The sequence below is a fragment of the Castor canadensis genome, chromosome 14 (assembly GCF_047511655.1).
Source record: "Castor canadensis chromosome 14, mCasCan1.hap1v2, whole genome shotgun sequence".
NCBI classification, from domain to species: domain Eukaryota; kingdom Metazoa; phylum Chordata; class Mammalia; order Rodentia; family Castoridae; genus Castor; species Castor canadensis.
This window is the reverse complement of record NC_133399.1, coordinates 110,483,521-110,510,745: the sequence shown is the minus strand read 5'-3', so window position 1 is coordinate 110,510,745 and position 27,225 is coordinate 110,483,521. Positions and strand designations below refer to the sequence as shown.

The following is a 27,225-nucleotide window of genomic DNA, read 5'->3' as shown; positions in this document are numbered from 1 at the left end:
TTATCCCTTATAGTGGTGGGGATATGAAAACTGTATTATTCAGACACTTTAGGCTTCTAGAAACAAACGACTCAATAAAAAGTAGCTTAAAAATTTGTTTTCTGACCTAAAAAGGACAAAAAAGGCTCATCCCCTGTTTGGTCAATCCAGTGACTAAGAAATGTCATTCAGGATTTCGAGTGGTCATATTCCCAGTCAGCCATTGTCAGCATGTCCCAAGGCCTCAGTAATTCCACATATCCCATGTAGAGGTGACAGTGTCCAGAATAAAAAAGAGGTATTTTTGCTTATGCATTGATTTATAACAGTGAGAAAAAATTCCCCCAGAATCCCACCCAGGGTCACATCATTTGCAAGGGAAATGAGATCACCTTGATTGGCTTGGACCAACCTGGAGGCTTCCACTGGGCTGCAGGGGGCCCAGTCTTGAACATGGCTATGCCATGTGTTAGCTGAGGTTAGCACCTCCAAAAAAGTCCATGCTGCCTGCTTGCCTGCCATTAAAGAAGAAAAGAACCCGCGTTGACTGGAGTAACAGAAACAGTACTGAACATAGGGAGAGTCACTTTTTTTTTTATGTCCCTCAGTATTGTTTCAGTTGTCAATCACTTTTATAATTAATGTTTTAAATGTGTGTCTAGGTCCAGGATATTCTTCCTTGAGTCTCTGTTTCAGTGCAGTGTGGTCTGGTGATTCCCCAAGATAAGGGACATTAGTGACCTTGATTTCTTCCTTGTAGCTTCACTCACCACTTAGCCAAGGCAAATCTTTTGACCTGCTCCAGCTCAGTCTCTTCAACTCCAAAGCTAAATTAGTGACCCTTTCTCCTACCTAGCTCACAGGGATATTGGCATGGTGAAGTACTGTGTACTGCAGTTGTCACACAGGTAGATTTGCTCCATTGTTAGCACCCTGCGTCATTTGCCAGTCATATGAAAGCTGTTAAATTCCCAATATTATGTTGTAAAATAAGTGGGGGATGAGAAGAGTCCCACAGCCAAAAACAGGAATATGAGAACCAAGTGAAAGAACAGAAGGAACTTACTCTTTTCTAGCCACAGGGCTCTTCTGCTGCCCTCTGACAGAGGGCTCCCCCACACCCCCACCCAGGCTTGCACTTTTCTAAGAAGGACCTATTTATCCTTTTTGCCTTATTCCTCACATCAAAACTACCAACCTCTCTGAGCCAGTGATCTCAGATACTATAAGAGCAGGTTAAAATATTCAAAACAGATCATCCTCAACATCTCTGAGGGTATTTACTCTTAAAACAAGTTTTCATCAGTTTGTTACATAATAAAATGTGTGTTTAGGATAACAGACCTTCCCATTGTCCCATGGGTCAACCAGATGACCACAAATTTCTTAGCCTAAAGGGTATTGCCATTTTGCTTCCCTGTCCCTCCAGTGCTTCCAACTGTCTAGGAAACACTTGAAACCTTTTCATAATACCTCATTGAAACGTCCCCTAGACACCTGTTCCCAAGACCCACTATGCTTAGGTTCAACCTCTTATGTATTACCTCACTGTCCCTTTACCCACCTAAACTGTGGAGCTGGATCTGCAGTATTGCTTAGATCCTGTCGAAGTTATTTGCCAAAGAGCCCTTGAGCACCTTGGATTGAATGGCACCATCTGAGTGTGATGGCATTTGTAGAACGAGGGCATTTGTGACCTCCCTTCACCAACACAAGTTACCCAAGCTACTTAAGCAGGATTTATAGGATGTAACTACCAACCTATTGAACAGTTGATTGCTTTTCAATACTTTGCTTTAACATTTATAATAACTCAAAGGCAAAGCCATTTTTTTTACATACAAATTTGTTTTCTTGGGAGTTTTATTCACTTTAGAATAAAATTCCAGCTACTTTGGAAAATGTCGATTTTTTTTTTTGTCATTATCTTCTTGAGTTCTCATAATTTAAAATCCATCCAGGAATGGGCAACTGTTAGCAGTTTGCCTAGCAAGTGTCACCCAAAAAAGGGTCCTGTGTTAAGGCTTGATCCCCAGCTGGTGAGACTATTGAGGTGACTGGATCATGAGGATGCTAACTTCATCGGTGGATGAAGGAGTTCATAGCTGAACAGTTGTCGGGATGCGGGGCCTGGTTGGAGGAAGTAGGTCACTGAGTGCATGACTTGGAAAGGTTTATCTTGTCCCCTGACCCTTCTCCCTGTGCTCTCTGCTTCCCAGACATCACCAGGTGAGCAGCTTTGCTCCCCCATATCTTCTCTGCCATGACTCTGTGCCTCACCACAAGCCCATAGTGATGAGGACGAGCGACCACAGTCTGAAACCGCAGGAACCATGGGCCAAAATAAATCCTTCCTCCCTTAACTTGTTTCTCTCAGCATTTCGTCAAAGCAGCAGAAAGTGTCTAACACAGCAATCCTACCCTGAGTCTATTCTTTTCTCAAGAAAGGAAGTGAGCAGCACAAGTTAACCTGTTCTCCATAAATGAGGTGGTCGATGCCTGTGTGACTCTCCTGTCTTCCCCACAGGTCTGCCGACTTGAGCGACACTTGTCCACTGGGCAGTACCAGGGAACCCTCTTTGCTGATCAGCCGATGATGTTCATCACACCAGCCAGCAGCCCACCAATGGCCAAGCTGTGCAAACTGATCCTCCTGTCCGGTGGCCGAGTCAGCCCAGCCCTTCACCAGGCCAGCATTGTCATTGGACCCTACGGTGGAAAGAAGAAAGCGACCATCAAGTATCTGTCAGAAAAATGGGTCTTAGGTAGGAATCGAGGTGGTAGGAATCCAACAGGAAGGGACAGATGGACGGGGAAGCTCATGTAGCCATCAGAAGCTCACTAGAGAGACACTGTTTTGTGGTCCCAGTAGTCAGGGCAGGTTTCAAGAGAGGGACATACAGTGCCATGCCCCTGGTGCATTGGGGTGATGTCTCAGGCCCACACATCTGCTGTGACAGTCATGTGACTGTCATGGATGACCCCTGCCCCCCCACATTGGCTGAGGTATAGTGAACACAGAAAAGGAGTCACATGGCTTTACCTACTTCCCTACCCCAGGGTGTGTGGAAAACCTGGTCACCCACTGCTATACAAAATCTTCCAGCAATGAGCACAACGTGACCATGGTGGTCAGGTCTGGCTTTGGTTCCTTGTGCACCTGTGCCATGCTCTGAGTGAGATCCTGGGGAGAAGAAACTGGTGAGATGTAGACCTTAAGAGACTGTTCACCTGCATTATGGTGACAGGTAGGCTTGGCCTATAATGCTACTTCCAGGAGGCTCACAGAGCAAATTGTGCAGCCAGGCCACCGAGGTGAACATGCATGGGCTGGAACTGCAGCCTTTGTGGGGAACTCACCCATCCTGTGATGGAGTCACACGTGGTGGGATCAGCTTAGGGCTGGGCTTTGGGGATAAGCTGTACTTCTTCCTCTATGACGTTGTGACACATGTATTAATTGGTTAAGACTAAGCACCACAGACTAAACAACTTAACAGTGGGCAGTCGTTTTCTCTCACTGTTCTAGAGGTGGGAAGTCCAGGATTAGGTGGCAACATGGGTGCCTGAGGCCTCCCTCCTGTGCTTGCTGATGGTGTTTTCTCCCAGTGTATTTCCATGGTCTTCCCTCTGTACTCATTGCCCCCTGGTGTCTCTGTACGTCCACATTTCCTCTTCTTACAAGAGTGAGAATGAGTTAGAGTTCACACTAGTGCCCTTATTTTAACTTAATCACATCTTCGAAGGCCACATCACTGAGTACAGTCACATTCTGAAATACAGGGGTTGGGTCTTGAACACAAGGAATTGGGACACAGTTCAGCCCTAGCAATGGATTACTCCAGTATCAGAACCTGTGGCCAAGAACCTTACCTGGCTTCCTCAGATCTGCTTTCCTCCCTCCCTCTTTCCTATTCCCTCCCTCCCTCTTTCCTATTCCCTCCCTCCCTCTCTCTCTCCCTCCCCTCTTGCCTCCCTAAATCATTCTCCCTTCCGTGTGTTTCCTACTTGTCTCTAAATCCCAAACTTCTGGCTTTTCTCATGCATTGTAGACATTATCCTTTAATAGATAACTAGATACCATGTTTGTCCAAGTTACATTCATTCAGAACCACATACATTTCATGAAAATCTTTGCAGTGATTGATGATCATCCTGATACATTTTTAAAAGTATGGCAATCAAGAGTAATTTTTTTACTGTCTGGTACAGAGCAATTATCTTTTTTCCCAGAAACTAACTTCAGGGAAAAAAAAAAAAGAAAAAAAAAAACCTCCTCTCTAGCAATAGTCCAAAAGCCAAGGGGCTGTTTACTCTTTTCAGAATATAACCTTCAAACATCCTATGTTCTGAAGCAGAGGTTCTTGTTTTTTAGAAAAGTTATGTATCAAAATGACACCAACTGCAGACCAGAATTGTCTTTTCAAAATGTCCCTTTTGGCTAACGGAACTGTGCATATGATATCAACAACCTGTATCAACAGCTAATCTTTGCAAAGTTCGGGAACTGTGTGCCTGCGGAGGCTCCAGCCGGGTCTGTGCTGCTGTTATTTCCAGGTTGGGTGACTGTGGCCGGCTTCCTGTTGCTCCTGCACTCTCATGTGGGAGTCACACTCCGTCCAGCCGCCTGCTTGCTGCTTCCAGATGTTTTACAGGGCTGCCCTCTTGCTGGTGGGGTTTTAGGAGGTGGACGTCCACCTGCTCACCCGCAGGCTTAATCTGCACAAGGCCCTTTCACACATGCTTTGCCTGCCGGGTGGGCTTGCAGACCCCAGTCTCTGTTTCTTTCCTCTCTCTAATTGACGTCCTGTTTCTGATTTGTCATTGATTACACCACCTGCATGTGCCCTTGGCAGCATCCGGGTATTGTGTATGCTGCTGCCCTTGCCGCTGTCAGATGGGCCCCCCTGGCTCATGGGCAACCCCCGAACACGCTGGGTCCTCTAGCCTGGACCATTTATTTTTCAAATACATGTTAGCTGGTGTTTTCTCTTTCTGAATTGAATCACAATCCAGTAGCTCCAGCTGTGTGCAAATGCCGGAGGAGTTGTTTGTGTGTGTGCGTTCACACACACGCATCCCTACAAAATGTACCAGAGGCCTGCCTTTCCTGCCTAACCCAGGCTCTGCCGCTGGCTTAGACCTCACCCTGCTTTCTTCCTGTGGCCATCAGAGGAGACAGCCCGGGAGAGTGCAGAGCAGCAGGTAGGGGTTGGTGTTGTCCTGTGTCCCAGGGTGCATAGAACTGTCAACTCCTGACACTTTGACAGAGCAATGTGTGTCCTTTAAAGACTTTTTTCCTCCCACTATCCTTAATAGACATTTCTCTAGAGAATATTTTATTCTCAAAGTGGGGTAAGATTAAAATTAGGAATATATCAAACTGTTTTAAAGTATCAATTTGAAAGAAAAATTGTTACTTTGTGATAAGTTATGAAAGGCAATACTCAACATTTACAAGTTAAATTTATTCCAACTAGAATAATAGTAGCCATGTGAAGCTGGGCCCCTGGGAGTCTTAAGAGTAGTTGGATAAAGTACTTCAAAGTCTTAAATGTAGCTCACTGTATCCACTTCCAGGTTTATAAATGACTGTCAAAATGAAAATTCCAGGGCTTGGGGATAATTTTTGTTTGGCTTTTTTTTTTTTGGGGGGGGGGCGTGGATAGTTTCATGTTTATTCCTACAGTTTATGGGTTTTGTTTGAGACCTCTGAAAGGTTCCTTTTGCGGAAATAGAAAAGTGGGCACCAAAGCGGTCTTTCTGCAGGACCTCTGACATCCTAGCACTGTGACCCATGAGATAAGCCTTTCTCCCTGCTCCCAAAACAGCCACCCAACAATCACGAGCATGAAAAAAAATCAGTGATTAGTCTACTTGTAGGAATTTCTTCTGACCTCGGGTGTGAGTGACCCTTAAGCATTCAAGCAGCCTGCCCTCCCCGCCACTGCATGTTACTGGTGTAGAACGAGGGGTGAGCACACGAAGTCACCACAAGGGCTCAACATTAGCAATTGAAGCCCTGTCTTACTCATTTGCTCCACAGAAAATAGCATATATGCCACGCTGCCTTACAGCGAGGTCATGGTTATGTTCCCCCGTCAGTCCCTGGAGCCCATTTTCCCTGAAACAAACAGCGCTGTGCTTGGGCCAAGATTCTCAGTGAATCATTCAGCCAGAAGGAGAAATGGGGATTTTGAGCAAGAACATACTTGTGGGTACTTAAATAAGTACGAAAGTAAACAGGAAAACAAAAATCAGGTTCCTGGCACTAGGAACTAAAATGTTACCTTTACCTGCTATCTATGCTGCATGTGGCATTTGAAAGCAGTTTCTAATTGTTGGATTTCCCCCCAGCAGGGGCATGACATGTGCTCCCACTTTACAGACTGAGAAATAAAGACCCTGGTGTCTGAGGACCTTGGCTGGGAGGGAATGCAAGCCTGGTGGAGCTCTGGGCCTGCCAGTCTTGGCTGTGATATAGAGCTGTGGTCATTGCTGTCCTTGCTGTCACTGCCTCCTGGTATTATCACACAAGGCAGGTTTGGCCTTTCTCACAGGACCATTTCCAGTCTCAGGCGCCCTTTTATTGTCTGGGCTGTGTTCAAGAGATAAGACATACATTTATGCTATTGTGGGAACATAGTATAATATTCTCAACAGCGTTGCCAAAAAAAGAGTTGAGCCTTGACATGGTTTCCTTATAATTCACAAAGAGCATTAGATTTCACTGTTTCCCCATGCCGATATTTTCAGCAAAAAAGAGCCATGGTAGCCTAGAGGCCCTTATCAGCCTGGCATGGCTCGCTCACTATCCCCCACCCCCCCCCACCCCCTGCCATAGTTGTGTGTTAGCTGTGGCGTTTTGTGGAACTAGGCCACAAAGGAGGCTGTGGACCTTCAAGCTTTGTGTCTAAATGGTATGGGAAGTTTGTTCAAGTTCATATTGGTCCACATCGTCGTGGCATGGATGAGGAACTGGTCACAGAAGGCTGGAGGCCGGCTGCAAGTAGAGACAGTGGCAGAGAAGAAAACAGAAGGACAGGAGGCAGGTCCACCCCTTGCATCTAGCCCCTCTCTTCCCAAGGAGCCTAATTTATCCTCATCTAGGAATCCTGACACAGCAGCCCAGCAACCACTCAGAAAGTAATTGCCAAAACAGAGATGAATGGGAACCAAAACTGATGGAATACTATAATTCCAGTGTCTAACATTTAGAACCCTTTTTGAAAGTATACATGGATGTATGTACATAGCAATTTTAACCTGCTAGCCGATAAAGCCATTCTTTAGTGCGAGCCTTAAAAAGAGCGGGCTCAGAAAGGAAGTGCCTCAGTTCTTGAATTGCATACGTTGGCCACCAAATGGTTCTACCTGGCTGTCTCTGAAATTTCTTAACCCGCTGGGTCCCCTTTCTTAAATCTACACCAGTAGACTTCAACTCACAGGCTACAGATTTTTTCAGAGGTATATATACTAAAACCTGTAATAAAGGCAGGAACCAAACTGGAAAGTAAAAGTCCCTCCCTGCATCTTTACCAGCCAAAGGCACAGTCTTGAAGTCTCACTTTAAAACAAAACACTAACCTGGAACAGACTCAGATTTGAAAATATCATAAACAAGGCCACATTTTATATACATCAGTAGAAATGTGGTCGTTGGTTTGGAAAGTCAAAGTGGCTATTTAGCTGTGAGTGCTAGGTATTTGGGTTGTGAAAGTTAATTTTCTCAAGGCTTTTTTTTTTTTTTTGGTGGTACTGGGGTTTGACTCAGAGACTTGGTCTTGTGAGGTAGGTGTTCTACCACTTGAGTGTCTGCCGCCCTCCCCCCGCCCCCAGCCTTTTTGTTTTCAGTTATTTTCCAGAAATGGTCTCATGTTTTTGCCTGGACCTCAGTCCTCCTACTTAAGTCTCCCGCATAGTTAGGATGACAGAAATACACTACCGTGCCTAACTTGTTTGTTAAGAGAAGGTCTCACTAACTTTTTGCCCAACTAGCCTCAAACTACAGTACTCCCAAGATTTGCCTCCCAAGTAGCTGGGATTGCAGGCTTCTACCACTCAGCCTCAAGACTTTTGCTGTACACATTCACAGAGCCCTCTGAGTGAGTGCTCAAGACTGTAACAGCCTTTCTGTGGCTCTGGGGGCTGGAAGGTTAAGGACAGAAAAGAAACTTGAAAGCTCAGCCTCCCAACGGGGGTTGCTGATCGCTTTGCCCTGACTTTGCTATGGGCCTGGTTAATTAATGCTTTGGGTTATGACTCTAAAAGAGATTTTCTTATGGCTTTGGAGTTTGTTAGACTTTATTCCTTTTGTTGTTGTTGTGCATCAGACAGCTCATGTTGGACATCACGGAATCTAAAGTGATGGAGTTCATATCATGGCTGAATTCTTACGCTGAAGCCCTGTGGGTACCTTAGAATTTGACTGTGTTTGGAGATAGGGCTTTTAAAGAAGTAAAGAAGGTTAAATGAGGTCATGAGTTCGGGTCCTGATCCACTATGTTGGTTTTCCTTATAAGGAAAGGATGTCCACACACACAGAGAAAAGGCCATGAGAGGACACAGGGAGCAGGTGGCATCTGCAAGGCAAGGAGAGAGACCTCAGGAGAAACAACTTCAGAGTCACCTTGATCTCACACTTCCAGCCTCAGGAACTATGAAAGAGGAAATATCTAGTTTAACCTGCCCAATCTTTGGCCCTTTGTTATAGCAAGCCTAGCTGACTAATACAGCTCAAAATTAATTCTGAGGTCACCTATGGAAATCTACTTGTACACAGCATGAAGTAGAGGTCGAGCCTCCTGATTTCCAGGTCAGCATCTCCCTGTAAGAAAATCTTATTCTGGGCTCAGGAAGTAGAACTTCGTTTGGATAACTGTAGTGGTTCTCAAACTGTGCCCTGGAGAAACCAATATTCTATAAGCAGGCCTGAGACTGGGTGTCCCACACCAGAGCAAAACAACAATAAACTTTAACCAGTTTGCTGGAAGAGAAAATAGTCAGGTGAAATTATTATATTTTTAGCCAATTTTTTCTTAAACTTTGGTGCTTGAAGATAAATGTATATATAGCAGGAGATTAAGCCTGAAGAAAGTAGGAAGGAAAAAAATATCAAAGTCAATGCAAAGTAACAAAAGAGGAAAAGAAGCTTCACAATAACAAAGTCTGAATCCTTGGGTCCGAGGAAGTTTCTAAACGGTAAACATGCTAGCAGTGTTGTGAAAGAGAGGAAGGGAGCAATACAAAAATGAGATTGGGGCCATAACTGTAGGTCCAGTACAGATGTCACAACTCGGGGCAGCGTGATAAGCCACAGTGTGCTGATAAATGTGAGAACAGGAAAGACGGATGAATGTTAGAAAATGTCTGGCAAAATCAAGTCAAGGAATAGAAAATCTGAATAACTTCAACCACTTAAAAAAGTGAACAGGAAGCCGGGTACCAGTGACTCACAACTGTAATCCTACTACTTGGGAGACTGAGATCGAGGCCATCCCAGGCAAATAGTTAGCAAGACCCCATCTTCAAAATAACCAGAACAAAATGGACTGGAGGTGTGGTTCAAGTAGTGAAGCACCTGCTTTGCAAGTGTGAAGCCCTGAGTTCAAACCCCAGTCCCATCCAAAAGAAAAAAAAAGGTGAACAATAGTGTGCCTCTCACCACCTATCACATGTACTTCCTGTACAGAGAATGTCAACAAAATGGTGACCAGGGAGCTCCAAGTTCTCACCCCCCCCATTAAAACATCAGAAAACAAACCAGGAGCCCTCTGAACCAACTTTTCAGGAGCTCTATACAGCAATTAAAGGTTTTCAGCCACCAGACAGACCCCCAATGAAGGAAATCCATCCTCAAAACAGCGGGAGAGTTTATGGCCTGTGCTGGCAGCCTGGTTCCCAGATCCTCCTCACCTACTCCCCAGAGCTAGATGGAGCAGAACAGATTGCAGTGGCTCTCCTCTGGCTGGAAGTTCTACAGGACCCATCTTATTCTCCATCTCAGGTAACACAGAAGGTGGGAAGAAAAACCTGCAAGGGAGACAACAAAAGTAAAACCAGACCAATTTGAGGATATCAGAAATACAGACTTCAGTGCATCAAGAAGTCAACAACATGAAAGGCAGTCTACTGAAGAGAGGAAAATACTTGCAAATAATGAGGGTGAATATCTAGAAAAGCTCCTGCTACTAATCCACAACAAAAGACAAACAACCTAAGTAAAGAATGGGCAAAGAACTTGGGTAAACATTTTTTCCATAAAAGCTTACAAATGTACAATAAGCACATAAAAAAGTGCTCAACATCACTAATCATAGAGAAAGGTGAGTCAAAACCACAGTGAGATATCATCTTACACCCATTACGATGGTACCATCCAGAAACAAATAGCTAAAAATCAGCAAGTGTTTGAGAGGATGTGGGCAAATTGGAACCCTTGGCTCTGCTTAATAGAGCATAAATATTGTGGCCCACTATGGCAAACAGTATGGTGAGGTATCAGAAAGTGAAAACTAGAATTATCAGATGATCCAGAAATTCCACTTCTGGGTATATATCCAAAAAAGTGTAAGCATGGCCTCAAGAGAATACCTGTACATCCATAGTTATAGCAGCATTGTTTCACAATAGCCAAAAGGTAGGAGGAACCCAAGCGTCTACTGACAGATGAATGGAAAGACAAGATGTGAAGTGTTCTTACAGTACAGTATTACTGTGTCTTAAAAAGAAAGGCAAGCTGGGCATGGCATCCCACATCTATAATCCAGCACTCAAGAGGCTGAGGCAGGAGGATCACAAGTTCAAGGCTAGCTGCCTAAAGAAGGAAGGATGGAAAGAGAGAGGAAGGGAGAGCAAGAAAAAAGGAGGAAGAAGGGAGAGAGGGAGGAAGGGAAGGAAGAGAGAAGGGACAAGTGCTGACGATTCCACTCATATAAGATTTGTGTCCTAGACACGTAGAACAGGTAGAAAATATTCTACAGGTTGCAGAATAGCCTAGGGTTATTGATTGGTGGTTACAAGGATTCAGTTTGGGATGATGAAAACATTTTGGAACTTGATAGTGGTGACTCTACATAGCTCTGTGAATGTTATTAATGCCACTTACGTGTGTGCTTAAAAATAGTTAAAGTGATAAATTTATGTTTCATATATTTTACCAAAGAAAAATTTTTAAATGCCATCTAAAATAGTTTTAGTAATAAGTTTTATCAAAAGTTACAAGTCGTTACAGAGATAAACAAAGAAGGAAGTTATTAGCATCACTGTATAGGGACAGCCTGGCTTGAGCTAATACAGGTCCCAAATAAAAAATTAGAGCCCAAATTTATTATAAACATGAATATAAAAAAATCCAGAATAAAATATTAGCAAATCAAATTAAGTAGTGTGCAAAAAAAAAAAAAAGAACACAAAACCAAGTAGAAACCTAAGAATGTAAGAATGAAACCAACTCATGATAAAAAAAAAAACTCTTCAGACACTAGAAGTAGATGGGAAATTTCATAGCGTGATGAAGTAATCTGCAGTGCTTTCAACAGCGTTCTAGAGTTTCCACTCAAGAGAATAACATAAGAAAGAGAAACAAAGTGTAAGAATTCTAAAGGAAGAGAGAGATCATCTTACTTAGATGTGGTACAACTGTCTTCCAAGAGGATCCAGAAACTGTTGGAACTAATTCCGCAAGAATGTGCTTCATAAAATCTACTTACTGAAATTATTAGTGTCTACAACTATAATAGCTATAAAATATAATAAATAAAATAGTAAATAACAGCAAAGTTAGGTCTGGCCCTAAATTCATTTTATTCCCATTTCCTGGATAACCATCAAAAGTTGGTGCGCTAGGAATGCCAAGGAAGGCCAGACTGTCTTGTCCTTGGCCTGAGCCCTCAGTGCGCCCTCAGAGAAGGGTCGGGTATCTCCAGGCAGTGTGAGGGCCAAAAAGAACACAGAACTGCTACCTTATTAGAGCTGTTTCCTCCAAACATAGCCCATGGTATCAGGTCATCCATTTATTTAAGTCAACAGACATTTATTTTGCACTTCTCGTGTGCCAAGCATATTCCAGGCACTGAACGTACAGCTATCAACAGGAAAAATACCATTCTCACTCCTGTGGGACACACATACTAAGGGAGAAGGCGAAAGACAAATTTAGACAAAATTCTGCGGGGGTAAATGCTATGAGGAAAATAGGTACGTCGGGTGGCAGTAAGTGGGCTCCTTGCTGAGAGCTGCATTTGAGCCAGCATCAAATGAGGAAGAGGAGATGGACTCGTCAGATCTGCAGGTCTGCTCTGCCGGGCCAGGGAACAGGTAAGACAAAGGGTGAGTGATCAGGAGAAGCAGTAGGCCTGGAATGACTGACACAAAGGAGACAGGACAGTGGGACAGGAATGAGGCTGGGGAAGCAGGCAGTTTCTCGATGGACCATAGGACCATTCAAGGTCCGGATAGACAGTAATAAGAAGTGCGTGTTGTGCTAAGTGCAAGTCAGGAATGATTCTACTTAAGGGGCAAGGGCTCCAGTGCATGTTTTTAAGTGGAACACAGCAATTTTAGGCGGTTGCAGTGAGTCAGATGATCACTTCGGACGGGTAAGACTAGGTTAATGCTGACAGAAGTGTTATAAGTCACTTCAGAGTCAGCTGCAATCGCTGAAAGATTAACTGTGGAAAAAGAGAGGCATTGAAGATGATGCCAGACCTGAGTTCTGGGCATCAGAAGAATGTTGAGTGAGGTGCCTCATCGGCAGCACCAGGGGAGCCAAAGCGAGGGAACAAAAGGTTGGTTCCGCTGCAGAGGAGAGGACAGGAGAGACCTGGTCAGCTGGTTCTGGAGCAAACTGAGATCCATGATGAAAGTTCCCCAGCGGGTAGCTGTGAGCTCGGCGTGAGAAAGGACTTTGGGAACATTTCTAAGGACTGGGCTCTGCTGCTGCGGGGTGCCTCAAGTAGTTCAGCCCAGCCAAAGTGTCCCCAGAGACCACTGACCTTCATCCCATAGTGAAGTAGAGAAGACGCCTTAATTGACTGGATGTCTGGCTGCAGAGCCACTGATGTCTCTCCCAGCTCTGAAACTCTGCTTATTTGATAAGTAAAGCTAACCGCTCCTAGCAGCCCCCAGTGCTCTTGATCTCTGCGCACAGTATTACAGCCCTGTCGAGCCGTTGGCAGCTGGAGTTTTAGTTAAATAAGGTGGCCTGCCCACTACTTTTTAAAAAATTAATGTCGGCAGCATGTCAATTCCATCTCCTCACCGCAAGACCACACAGACGTATGGCTCGTAAACTTTAACTCGTGTAAAACGTGTGCCAAGGTTTGCTAAGTAACCTTATTTTTTTAAAAAAAGAAAAGGTTTTGGGTTTTTTTTTTTCCAATTTAAATTTCATGGAGCCGTTCTGTGCAGCTCAGTTTACTGTTCGTATCGCTTTCCTCTAGCTAGCACTGGCATTACTCTCACATCTGTCCCATGGTCACATTTTATTGGGTGTTTGAGGATTATTCATATGATGTGACATTGGAATTGAGGGACGTGGCTATCTTCAGATGCCAGATGAGCTTGGATAGAAACCATCTTTCCTGCGTGTGTTTACAGTTGGGAACTCGGAGCTGCGAGGGGCTCTGTGGGTATGGCTCCCGCAGCTGCCAGCCATCACTCAGCCGTCAAATGGGCTTTTGTTCTGACCCCCCCAGGGCACTGACTCTGTGCTCAGGCTGGACACACATGTGCCTCAGAACCTCTTCTCAGAAGTCCAAAACACAGCGTGTGAGGCGCAAGGGCGAGCTGTTGTGCTGGGAGGTGACCGTTAGGTGTCTGTTTTTATCTTTTTTAAAATTCAAAAGTCAGCTTGTCTCCAGCAGCCTTTTGATGGATGGATGGAAAGCGTGGGTGGATGGAGTGATATTTGATGTCATGATCAAAGAATTCAAGCAGTAGAGATGTACACTGGGTCCCCCAATCTTACTACACTTCCTTAAAGTAAGTTCCATAAAGATGGAAGTATATCTTGCGGCTGTTTTTAGGAAACAGATTTCCACAGAAATATAGGTAAACCTAGGTATTATTTGGGGATTTGTTTTTATGTAAATAAGATCACATATTTTCTATGAGCCTTAAGTAGCTGTTGAGTCTAGAAGATCCTTCCAGTTTGACATGTAGCTACTCCATTCTTTTTAAGCATCACAGGTACCGTGGTTAATTTTTCCACTTCCTGTCATTGAACATTTGGGTTATTTCCACTGTATCTGCTATTTAATCTCTCTCTGTCTCTCTCTGTCTCTTTTTCTCTGTGTCATAACTGAAATAATTTGAACTCAATTTTCAAGAAGTGTCTTGATATATAAATACTCTAGTCTAATCCACATGAGTATTTCTATGAGGTAGATTCTTAAGAGAGGAGTCGTTGTGCCCGAGGATGTGTATGCTGTAAATTTTTTTTTTTTTGTCTTTTCTTTTTTGGTGCTGGGGTTGAACCCAGGACCTCGCACATGCTAGGCTAACACTGTACCACCGAGCTACATCCCCGCCCCGGGTGCTGTAAATTCTGATGCATGAGGCTGCACCAGTCTGCATGCCTACTAACAGCATGCCAGTTGCATTTTCCCCACATCCTCACCAGTACTGGGCATCGCCCATATTTGCAGTGCTTGGTGATCTGATGAGTTAAAACAAACAGATCTCAATATGTAATTTTCGGTTCGCAGATGACTAAGTTACTGTTCAGTATGAAAATATGTGAGAAGGGATTAATATTTCACGCATTGCCTCTTCTCATCCTGGCCTATTTTTAATTGAATAATCTTTTTCACATTGTGTAATGACACTAATCACACATGCTAATCGTTTCTCTCTGGCTGTTGTCTTTAATTTTGTGGTGTCTTTAGTATGACAGGTTTTGATTTTTTTATTATTATCTTTTATAAAATCAAATACAAGGCTGGCAGAGTGGCTCGAGTGGTGGAGCACCTGCCTGGCAAGCGTGAAGCCCTGAGTTCAAACCACAGTACTACCAAAACAAATAAATAAATAAAATACATTTATCCCTCTGCTTGGTGTCTAACTTTCGTGCTACTGCGTGTAAAGTTTTTTTTCCCCGTGAGCATTAAAAATAGTCTCCTATGTCTTCTATTTAGAGCTTTTCTTAATGTCTGGAACTTTCATCTACCTGAGGTTTATTTTCTCTGTGGTACGAGAAGGGGAACATGTGATTTATTTAGCTCATCTATTTTCCACTGATCTGTAACGCCCCCGTGAGTCATCTCATAATTCCTCTTTATGGGTGTGTTTCCAGTTACTCTCCTCCATTGATCTGTTTGTCTGTTCTGTGGGAACCACATACGATTTTACTGCTGTAATTACACTACAGTACAATTGCTTTCAATATATGGTATGTGAAGTACTGTCTTATTAACCCTCGTTTTCAAAATTGTCTTCCTGTGAATCTTCTCTTTCATGTAAACATTTAAACAAATATATTAATTTTCATTTTCCAAAATTGGAAATTTTTTGGATTATGTTGAATGTTCATATTAAGTAGGAAAGCATCATCCTTTCTGCATCGTTTTCAGAAATGATATTGGTCAGCAGTCTAGTGTGAAAGTAGAATCCATAGAGCTTTTACAACCTGGAAGAAAATACAGCTGAATTACTTTATGAATGGTATAGGAAACAGCTCTTTACCTACAGCTCAACCAAGTCCAGTGAAACAAAATAGCCATAAAATATGAGTACATAAATAAGAAAAAAACTTTCTCATGGTAAAAGTTTGCACAAGAAAAGCCAAAGGCATTGAATGAACCCATTTTTTTCTTGGTTCTGTACATCATTATGGCTTTCCATCTTCCATGGTTCACCAGCGTGACTTCTTAAGGTCCTTCAAATGTAATTGTAGTTACGTAGCGTACGAAAGCCTTAAGCTTTCTAGTATTGAGGAAAGAGGGGAGGACTGTTAGGGCCAGCTGCCAGGCACACCTGTGCTGACTGTTCAGCAGCAGCTAATTTTCACAAAACAATCACTCTGCAAACCTACAGGCCTTTAGAGCCCACAAGTTGAGCCTCTTCAATTGAACCACAATAAACCAAGCAAGTTTTAGGAAGCATGTGCTTGTATTTCACATAAAATACCTGCCTAGCTGGATGAGACAGCACAGCTAGCTAGATCTTACAGTTAGTCTCATAGTTAAAACTAATTTAAAAATTTATTTACACCCTACCAAGAAGTATTTGAGATAACAGGTTAGATTTCAGGTCTCTTACATTGTAGACAGACAACCTTCCCATTCCGTCTAACAGAGCATCCTGCCATGGGGGGAATGGCCACTGTGTACTATAACCTAATACGATGAGTGGCCTGTTGAGTGCCTGTGTCCAGTGCTACTGGGAGACTGAATTACTTGTTTTGCTTTATTATATTTTACTTTATTTTTAAAAGCCACATGTGCCATCAGGATAGACTGGCCTATGGACAAGACAGCTCTGAACCATTTAAAGCTTTTAAAGTATGATTTAGTATATGCATAAAAAGGCTATTACTTTGCAGTGCTGCGACTGGCTGTAATAAATATCAAACTGCTTCTCTTTCCCTCTCTAGATTCGATCACTCAGCACAAGGTCTGTGCCTTCGAGAACTACTTGCAGCAATGACTAGACAATGGCATATGGCAGCTGCAGACACAGCACTCGAGCTGCCTGAACACTCAAGTGAGAAACAGCTGTGAGAAGAAGGAACTGACCTCCGAGAATGCCTGTGACTTCGGGTGTCTCCCTCACGCTTGATGAGGTTTTATGTTCAGAACTCTGTTCTATGACTTATCAAGACTGCATTTGTGTCTCAGAAAAGCATTGGCCAGCCCATTTGGGCTCCTTCTGCAGAATGCTAGTTTTATATCTTAGTAATGATCATAATTAAAAGGCCACAGAGCCTTTGTCATTAAAGAGTAGAAAATCATTAAAATTGCTTTATTACTGAGAACAGCTAAAGAACCCCATAATTTTTTTCTCTCAGAACTTTATAGACATGTCATATACTCGTTATAAAAGACACTCACTAGTCACTAAGGTTCATAGAAGTATCTGAGAGTCTTCCCACAGTAATTAAGGGAGACAGCTGGCAAGTGCTGCACAATGATGATGGCTTGGACTGTCTGAGTACCCTAGCACAAGTAACTAGATCTTACAGTTAGTGCCATAATTAAATCTCGTTTAAATATTTATTTACATGCTTCCAAGAAGTATTTTGGATAGCCGAGATTAGATTTCAGGTATCAGGTGTTGTAGACAGGCAACCTTCCCACACTAAAGGAACGTTCTACTTGATGGGAATGGCATCATCAACAGAGACCAGAGTCTGCACTGGCCACCCTAATGCCTACTGTCCCTACTGTCCCTCAAGGGGAGTCAGCTAGGGCTGAATCAAAGGGCACACTTTAGAAGGCTGGTCACAGTTTAAAGGAGAGACATGCTCAATCCCAGTGAGGTCAAAGACACCATTAAGAGTTCATCATGGCACTGTTCCTCTTCTGTGGAAGAGCTCTTGTTTCCACAAGGAGGTAGCAATGCAGCTAGAAATAACTCAGGGTCCCCCCCCAGGTTCATTAATAATGTAGACCCCCAAATAACCCCGAGAGGGGTCATCATCTTCAACAGCTAGACTTTAGCACATATCATCATGCCCAAGTCCATGTTCTTCACTCTGTCCACAGCCTCCTGGGCTTGGTTACCTCTCCCTACCTCCAAAAGTACTTTAGGAGGCTAACAAAAACTGCACTAATGTGGGGACATGCCACAGAAAAACTCAGCCATAGATGAGGCCCGCCTCAGCCTCTACTCAAGGCTGAATCCTCAGTGCTAAAATGACTTCCATGCTAGCCTACCAGTAACCAGCTGAGATTCTCTTTCTAAAAGGTGGTATGGTGTGGTATGAGGACTGGCTTGTGCCAGTGCACAAGTGGCTTGTGCACTTTACACACATGGTACCTCACTTTATCTTCCCAAAAATTCTGTGGGTCTCCAGTCTCTTACCCAAAACACATAGGGCTAAATGTTCTCAGAATTCTCAGTTTTGTTGTCTTTTTTTTTTTTTGAAAGTTAGCTTGTGGCCCTTACCAATTCTATTCAACATTGTAGTATAGATTCTACCAAGAGAAGAAATCAAGAAAAAGAAATTAAAGACATATAGGTTGGAAATACAGAAGTGAAACTCGTCATTCTCAGAGTATGTGGTACTACATATAAAAATTATAAGGAATCAAAGAAAACCCTACTCAAACTTAGAACAAGTTCAGCAAGATTATGGGTACAAAATCAATGCACAAAACCAACTGTTACATGTTATCAATAAGCAATTTGGAATAAAATGAAGAATGCAATTCACTTACAATAGCTTCTGAAAGGAATAAAACTGACGAAGTTTAAGGTCTGTGTACAGAAACCTATAAAACACTATAACTAGAAACTAAGGCCTACATCTGTGGAGAAAGGTATGAAGTTGATGGATTAGGAGACTCAGTATTGTTAAGAGGATAGTTCCCAACCTGACTTACAGATTCCATGTGACCACCATCAAAATCCTAGGCATCTCTTTTGTAGAACTTGGAAAGCTGATACCAAAATTTATATGAAAAAGCAAAGATCCTCTAATAGTCAAAACTTTTTTTTTTTAAGAACAAAGTTGGAACGTTGACAATACCTGATTTGGAAAATGACTAAAATTACAGCAATCAAGAAATGCAGTATTGGAGTAAAAAGAGACATGTAGATCAAAGAAACACAATAAGGAATCCAGGGCCAGGTAAAAGTGCTGCTGTTTATGCTCTGATTTCCTCAGTGGTATCGAGGTCATTCAGTGTAGCAGAATGTTCTCTTCAACAGTTGGTTCTGGAAAAAGTGGGGAAAATGCAGATAGAAATTGTAAAAGCTCTTAGATTCTCATCTCTTACCATACACAAAAGCATACTCAAAATGAAAGAAAAAACAGCCAGGGCTCCTCAACCTCAGCACTGTTGATGTTTTAGGTAGGAAAATGGTGTCCTAGTGGGGTGTCCTCTGCACTGTAGTGTGTTTTACAGTATCTCTGTCCTCAACATTTTAGCTGACAGCATCCCCCACCCAGCGTGAAAAACAAAATGTTTCCGTAGTCCCAAATGTCCCCTGGCTGAGAACCACTGACCTACGATGAGAACTAAAATTATGAACTGTGTAGCAAAAACACAGCAGGAAATCTAGCTTTAAGTTCGGCAAAGTTTTCTTAGATCTGACACTAAAGGTGCAATTCATAAAAGCAAAAGCTAGACTTCATCAAAATTAAAAATTTTGACTCCAGAATAAACAATTAATTAAATAAATGAAAAGAGCCAGGCAGGGTGGCTTATGTCTGTAATTCCAGTGCTTAGAAGGCTGAAGCAAGAGGGTCATAAGTTCACAACCAGCCTGGGCTACATAGTGATATCCTGTCTTAAAAAAAAAGAAAATAAGGCAGCCACAAATCATTTATCTGATAAAGGACTTCTATTCAGAGTATGTAAAGAACTCATAGCTCAGTAAGATAAACAATGGGTAAAAGACACTTCACACATGAAAATATGTAAACGAAGTCCAGGTGTGGTGGCTCGAATCTGCAATCCCAGCTTCTTGGAGGCAGACATAAGGAAAGATTGTGATTCAAGGCCAGGACAGGGAAGAAGTTCATGAGACCCCATCTCAGCCAATGGCTGGGTGCAATGGTGCATGCCTGTCTTACCAGCTATCCAGGAAACACAAATAGGAGGATTAAGATCTAGGCAGGTCCTAGCATAAAGTGAGACTCTATCTCAAAAATATCCAAAGCAAAAAGGAAAGGGCTGGAGGCATGGTGCAAGAGGGAGAGCACCTGCTTAGCAAGCGTGAAGCCATGAGTTCAATCTCCAGCACTGCCAAAAGAAAAAATATATGTGAATGGTGAAAAAGCACATGAAAGCACAAGGAGTCCTCATTGCACTGACCACAGAGTAATACATTGCAACTCCTATGTTGCTGGTCTGACAGGAAAATGATACAGTCACTCTGGAGAGCGATTTTGCAGTTTCTTAAAAAATTAAAGGTGTTTACCATATGGCCAGTAATTACACTCCTAGGTATGAACTCAGGAGATACAGATAGTGTCTAACCAGGACTCGAACACAAATGCTCATTGGTCCATTGTTCATACGGCCGGCAAGGAAACACCCGGAAACCTTAAATGGATAAACAAGATGTGATGCCTCCATCCCTACATCCCTCCTTCCCCTCGGCACCCACCCAGCAGTAAAGGAGAACAAACTACACTGTGTGCACAACATGGACGACCTTCAAAACATACAGGAAAGAGCCAGAGTCAAAAGGCTCCATGCTGTGTGGCTCTGCATGGGGAAGTATTTCTAGAGCAGGAAAATCTAGAGGAAAAACATAGATCAGTGGTTTCCTGTGGCTGGGAGGAGGAGTAAGAACACACAGCACACCTTTTTATTAGTGTATGTTATTGTATAAGGGGCTTCATTGTGATGGTCCCATAGATAGGTACAATGCACTTTGAACAAGTCCTCCCTATTATACTCCCAACTCCCCTGCCTTTTTCAAACATTTTAGTGGGTTTCATTGTGCTATCTTCACCCCCCCACACACACACATATATATGTACGTATGTATACATACATGTATGTGCAGCATACTGTAATCATGTTTACCCCAACACCCTCTCCTGTTCCCTTCCCCTCTTATGTTGATCCCTCCCCACCTTTTGGTGGTACTGGGAATTGAACTCAGGGTCCAGCTCTTGCTAGGTAGGCACTTTACCACTTAAACCCCATCCCAGCCCTTTTTGCTTTAGTTATTTTGGGGATAGGGTCTCTCATTTATGCCCCAGCCAGCCGAGACCTCAATCCTCCTATTTATGCTTCCTGTGTACTTGGGTCATAGCTATGCACCACCATACCCAGACTTCTGTCTGGTCTGGCCTTGAATCTTGATCCTCCCAATCTCTGCCTTCCTAGTATCTGAATTTATAGGCATAAGTCAATGTGCCTAGCCTAACAGATCCCTTTATACTCATTGTCCTGCTAGTAGTAGTAGTAATGGTGGTGGTGGTGTCATTTTAGGTCTAGATTCCACATAGGAGAGATGTGATATTTTGCTTTTTGAGTCTGGCTTATCTCACTCAACAAGATGATCTCCAGTTCCATGCATTTTCCTGAAAATGATGTAATTTCATTCTTCTTTATGGTTTAATAATACTCCATTGTTGTCCAGTCATTGGTCGTTGGGCATGTAGCCTGATTCTAAAGTTCAGCTATTATGGGTAGTGCCGTGCTAGACATGGATTAAAAGTCTGTCTTGGACACCGGCTTACACTCCTCCAGATCCATGCCCACGAGTGGATAGCAGGGTCATAAAGTAGGTCTAATTTTAGTTTTTGAGGAACCTCCATCCTGATCTCCAGAGAGGTTCGCTAGTTTGCATTCCCACCAGCAGTGGTTGAGGGTTCCTTTCCCCACATCCTCGCCCACATTTGGTGCTCATTTTCTTGGTGATTGCCAACTGGACTGGAGTGAGATGGAATCTCAGTGCAGTTTTGATTTGCATGTCCTTTATGGCGAAGGGTGTTGAACATTTCTTCATGCATTTATTGGCCATAACTTCCTCTGAGAACTCCATTTATTTACTCATTTATTAATTGGATTATCTGTTCTCTTGCTGTTTAGTTTTTCGAACTCTTTGTATATTTGGGATATTAATCCTGTATCTGTTGAATAGGTGAAAAAATTTTCTCCCATTCTGGTAATTAATTCCCTTGATGTGCAAAAGCTTTTCAATATGACCCAGCAAGCACTTCTGGGAAGTGGAAGCTTTCTGGAACTGGATTGTGACTTTGCACAGCTATGTGTTCACTAAAATCACTAAACAGTACTCACTCAGTGAGTGAATTTTATGGTGCATAAATGTCAAAGCTGTACCACTCCAACCTCTTCAAGAAAGAACTTTGTGTTCAGCCACCATGAGTGTAGGCAGCTAGCACACGCCAGTCTCCAGCTCTTGGTTCCTTTAAGGCTGGCCTCAGATGCCACACCATGGCCACCTCTTCCAAGGCAACCCTCAGCCACAATCTGGGCACAGCAGGCCAGGGACCTGGGTGGTTGTCCCTAACCCCAGACCCTTCCATTAGCCAATCCAGAACTCCCCACGGAGTTGGTCTCTGACTTGGCGGAGACCTTGTGCAATCTGCAACCTGGTCTTAGCTCTCAGGTCCCCCAGATGGCCTGAAGGCTTTCCTTATCCCATCCTATTTCCAGTTCCTTTTATTTTTCACAGGAATTTCCCACAATACACCTCTTGTTCTCAACTCAGCATCAGCCTCGGCTATCCTGAGGACACATTTGATGGAGGAAAATGATGCCTGTAAAAGTAATGTTCCCTCAGTGAGAACATTAAGCAGAAGAAACAAAAACTACTGATAGGTTCATATACAGTCACATCAAAGTTCGCCTCTAATTCAGCTACAAAAACCTGGTTTCCAGAGTGTGGAAAGTACAGATAAGGGACTGTGGGGTTTGTATTTGATTGCTTTTCAGCGATCCAACAACTTGCACACAGTCACATAAGCTGGGCGGTAGAAGAAGCAGCATTGGGTCCAGGCATCTAGCTCTGATCCATTGCTCTGTTCCCTACCCTATAGGACAGGCGTGTTCAGCCCTAGCCATGTGCTGTGGTTTGGATGCGGTTTGAGCATGTCCCGAAGGTTCATGTCTTAGAAGCCTGGTCTCCAGTTTGGCAATGTCAAAGGTGATGGGACCTTCGTGGGGTGAGGTTTAGTGGGAGGTTATTAGTATTGGGGCAGTGTGGGCTGTGTTCTTGGCTGTAGTTGTCATGGGACCCCAGGCTGTCTCTGGCTTCCTGTCTCACCATGTGACATCTCTCTCTTGGTCTGGTTCCAGACATTGTGGTGCCATCTACAATGTCCTCACCAGAGCCAAGCGTTATAAATAAGCCTCTTTTCTTATAAGGGTATTTCATTGTAGTGATGAGGACAGGCTAAACACAATGCAGCTATGAAAGTGTTTGATGCTTAGCAATCAATTTTTAAGTATTCACCATCCTCAGCGCTACATAATTGTCCTGCCTCTGATAGACCTGAGTGTCCATGGTCCTAACCTTCAATCAAAGCATTTGCATGACATTTGCTTTGAGCTTTAACTAGCAAACCCTTTTCTTCTGATGAGGTTGCATAAGGAAGTGCAACAGATAATGACAGATCACATCAGAACTGCTCCAGTTAAATTGGGGTGGAGAGAGGTGGGGGTTTGAGGTTTCAGATCCTCACCCAAGGAGCGCTTCCTTCCCCACAGGGGAACCTCCACGATGCCTGCATTGGCACCTTGTAGATGTTGTCCAGTCCGTCACTCCGTTGACAAAGAGACTGAGACCTCCAGAATCAAGCAATTAACTAGCAGGTATTCCACAAAAAGAATTTCAGTATCAGATCTCCTGACCCACGGTTTTTCACCCTTGGCACCCAAGAGAGCACCGACTGAAACTGTGCATGAATGATAATGTTGACCAAACCCAGAAAGCTGCTTTGACAGTCAAATGTAACACACCAAAGAGATGAGTCACAGTGAGACTTCATTTGATAAGTCAGGGCAAGCCTTTTATGTTCCATTTAGCTGTTCCTGTCATTTCTTTCATTCACTGCCATGATTTGGGGGAAAACATTTTCTACCATATGTTATATTAAATATTATCATGTCATGTTTTTGGAAGTTCCATTGAGGGGCTACCGAAATAAAATTTCTAGATAGTTATTGATAATCACACCCCTTATAATTTCATTTGAAGACTGAGAATAATCTGAGCAGACTAATTTAATAAAGGACAAGTGCTCTCAGACTTTAATGTGAACTCAGATCACCTGGGGATATTGCTAAGCTGCAGATTCTCATTCAGCCAGCCCAAGATGGGGCCAGCCAACAAGCCCCCAGATGAAGTGGATGCTGTTTGAGTAGCAAGGATTTAGTACTTAGAGGGTGTTATAAATTTGGATTCCATTTATTTCTGCACAAGAACTAATGATTTGGGGATTTTAATGTCTTATTAAGCCAAATTGCTATTTCTAGCAATGTGTTGCAAGCAAGTTGTAAAAGTCTTTCCAAGGTTTTCAAGAGTGGGTAAGGCAGTAACTCTGACAGGCCGTTAGAATCGACTGAAAAATTTGAAAATAAGTCTGCACAAACATCAGACACCCCGCACATGTGATTGAACTTGTCTGGATATCCATATATTCACGGGTAGTATTTGGCTATTTTGTTCTATTCAATTTATCAGATGTAGATTTGTGTGTCCACCACCATAGTAAATAAACAGAACATTTCTGTCACCAAAAGAGCCCTCTTGTCACCCCTTTATAACTGGTTTGTCTGCTTCTCTACTAGTCCCCCCTACCTTAACTACTGGAAATCACTAGTCATTCTCCCATTTCTATAATTTTGTCATTTCGTTAGTATTATGCAAACAGAATTACACAGTAATTTTTGTCACTGGCCTTGTTGACTGTGCATAATTCTCTGATGAGTTATCCTTCTTGAGTGTTTCACTACATCCTTCCTCTTTGTTGCCTAACCGTACTCTGTCCTATGGATGTACCACAGGTTTGTTTAATTAGTCACTCTTTGAATGGAGAAAAGTAAACTGGAAATTCCCTAACCTGATAGGTAGCATTGAAATGCTCACTAAATCTGGATTGGACTCCAATGGGGAATTAACAGCTAAAGAAGCCATCTGAAATTCTATGCGTGGTGTCATATTGTGATGGATGATCTATGAGTCATCTAGGGGTCACGTTTCTTGGCAAAGGTGAATCGTATGTTGATAGGAGTGGCAGAGACCCCATTTATCATTCTCCCACTCTTTTTTTTTTCTTTATTCATATGTGCAGACAACATTTGGGTCATTTCTCCCCCCTGCCCCCTGCCCCCTCCCTCTCTCCCTCTTTTCTATAGTCTGAATATTTGTGCTTCCTCCCCCAAGTTCATCTGTTGAAATCCTCACTCCTAAGGTGATGGTATTAGTAGGTGGAATCTTGGGAGGTGGTCAGTTGATGTGGTTAGAGTCCTCATGAGTGGGATTAGTGCCCTTAAAGAGACTGCTTTGCCTTCCACTGTGTGGAGACTCAGCAAGAAGGCGCCATTTATGGACCAGAAAGCAGACCTTCTTCACCCAACACTGAATCTGCTGGTGTGTTAATGTCAGGCTTCCAGCCTTCAGGAACTGAGAGCAGTAAATTTGTTATTTATAAGCTACTCCATCCTGTGGTATTTTGTTGTAACGGCCAGATGCACTGGGACAGTTCTCCTCGAACAGCTGCCTGTGTGAAATGAACACGAGGTCCAGCTCTCGTCCCGGTGGAAGTCACCAGAGTTCATGGTGCCGAGAGAGGCCATGGAGTTTAGTGGACTGTGTCAGTGGACAGACTCTGTGGGCATGGGTGATTAGGTCGTTTGTTTATTAACCTCAGCATCTAGTCCTCAGCTCTGCCCCCCACTCCCTGGACGTCATATTCACCAAAGACAACCCTGTGGTCAAGTGGTTCATCTTTCTGGTAACCAGCCCTCAACCTGAGGCTGTCTAGGGTCCTTGAGAATGCCTGGAGTGTTTTCCAACTCATGGGTTCACTCCCTGGTTTATTAAACTGCTTAAGTCACTGCTATCTCATTTTCACTGCAATTTCTAAGCCTCATTGTTGCTTGAGAAGGATTTCCTTTTTCTATAACAGCTCTTTGAGATTCTATAATTCAAAATAAATATCAAAGCCTAAAAGAAGGCATTTTCTACCCCTTTGCTCATCAGAAGTCCCATTAGCTCATTTGAAGACTTGAAACAAACAGCAACTTTGAAAAGAAATGAAACGGGGGAAAACGTATGACCCCATAAGACCAGCAAGGTCGGGCAAACTCACACGGCGGCGTGAGTTCAAACAACGCCTTGACAAAGCAATCTGTCAATCAACACAGACTCGTAAGGATGTTCACATCGTCCCTGCAAATAACGGTCAGAAAATGCCCCAGGAGAAGGAACATCACGCCAGCCAAGAATGCTCATTGTAGCACTGTTTATATTGAAAAAAACAACACAATTCAGTGTCCAGCAACACAGAAATTACTTAGTAAATTACACATCAGTCTGAAGAACTGTTAAACAGAAATTACAATTATACTTATGAAAGCCAATACAATGTAGGAAATGATTGTGCTATGAAGTAAAAAAAAATACAAAATTATATTTTACCACGATCAGAATCATACAAAATTGTGCATGTACAACACGGTGAAAATACAGGAAAATAACAGAGAAATGATTTAAGTGAGGTAAGTGATCATGATTGATTTTCATGTGGCTTTTGCTAATGTTACAATATTGGTCAGTTATATCACTCATTTGAAAAGAAAAGTGCAGGCGTCTACATAGTCAAGACCAATTCCACTAAAAGCTTTCGGCCCTTCACAGTGGGAGTGCTGAGTTTTGAGTATTTCCTGTTTCTTTGCCTGCATGTTCATCCAGTTTTCTGTGGCTGAATTATTCAAATACCCAGGTCTGAATTTCCTTACTCTCCAAGGGAATTGTGACACCTACTGAGGGCCTCCTTAGTGGGTCAAGTTTCTGAGGAGGTAAGACTCTGGTCAGCCTCTTATCCACTCTCCCTCACCTCCCCCCAACTTGATCCTTCTTTGTCTTCTTTTCATTCTTTTTTTTTTTCTATAGTCAATTCAATGCTTTTTTCCTTCTCTTCCATCTCCTATTTTTCCCTTTCTATCTGGAGGCCAAAATGGATTTCATGGAGGTACAAATGCTCTCACAAAAATCAAGATGTCGCAGACCTGTGTTTCTTTCTGACACTCTAGGATGGAGTACATTTTCTTGTATTTTTCAAATGCAGACACAGGCCTTTCTGGCTTCACACACCTTTTCTCCACTGTCAAAGCCACAATGGGGCATCATCTTTATTTCATCACTTCACTCTGACACTCTCCTGGCCCTTCTTCCTCAGTTAAACACCCCTGTGATCACATGGACTACCTTAGGCCTACCCAGATAATCAAGGATAATATTAGTGTTTGTTTTGAAGTCAGTTGACGATCCCTCTTTCCCATTTACAATCTTAACCCTCCCCAGTGTGTGAGGTACCCTAGTCCCTGGATCCTGGGTTGGGACTCAGACATCTTGGCAAGGCAAGTCCCACAC

General features: G+C 43.0%; 1 protein-coding gene across 2 annotated transcripts in view; it reads left to right on the top strand.

Annotated features, from left to right (window-relative positions):
• Positions 1-24,779, top strand: part of Mcph1 (microcephalin 1) — a 218,627-nt gene extending 193,848 nt beyond the window's left edge. Inside the window, exons 12-13 of one of the 2 annotated variants that reach the window (XM_020181602.2) lie at positions 2,507-2,744; positions 16,574-24,779. In XM_020181602.2, the coding sequence (XP_020037191.2) occupies positions 2,507-2,744; positions 16,574-16,626 (291 nt within the window). In that variant the 3' untranslated portion in view covers positions 16,627-24,779. The remainder of the gene's footprint in view (positions 1-2,506; positions 2,745-16,573) is intronic. The other variant, XM_074055297.1, reaches the window with a different exon arrangement.
• The last annotated feature ends 2,446 nt before the right edge of the window (positions 24,780-27,225 follow it).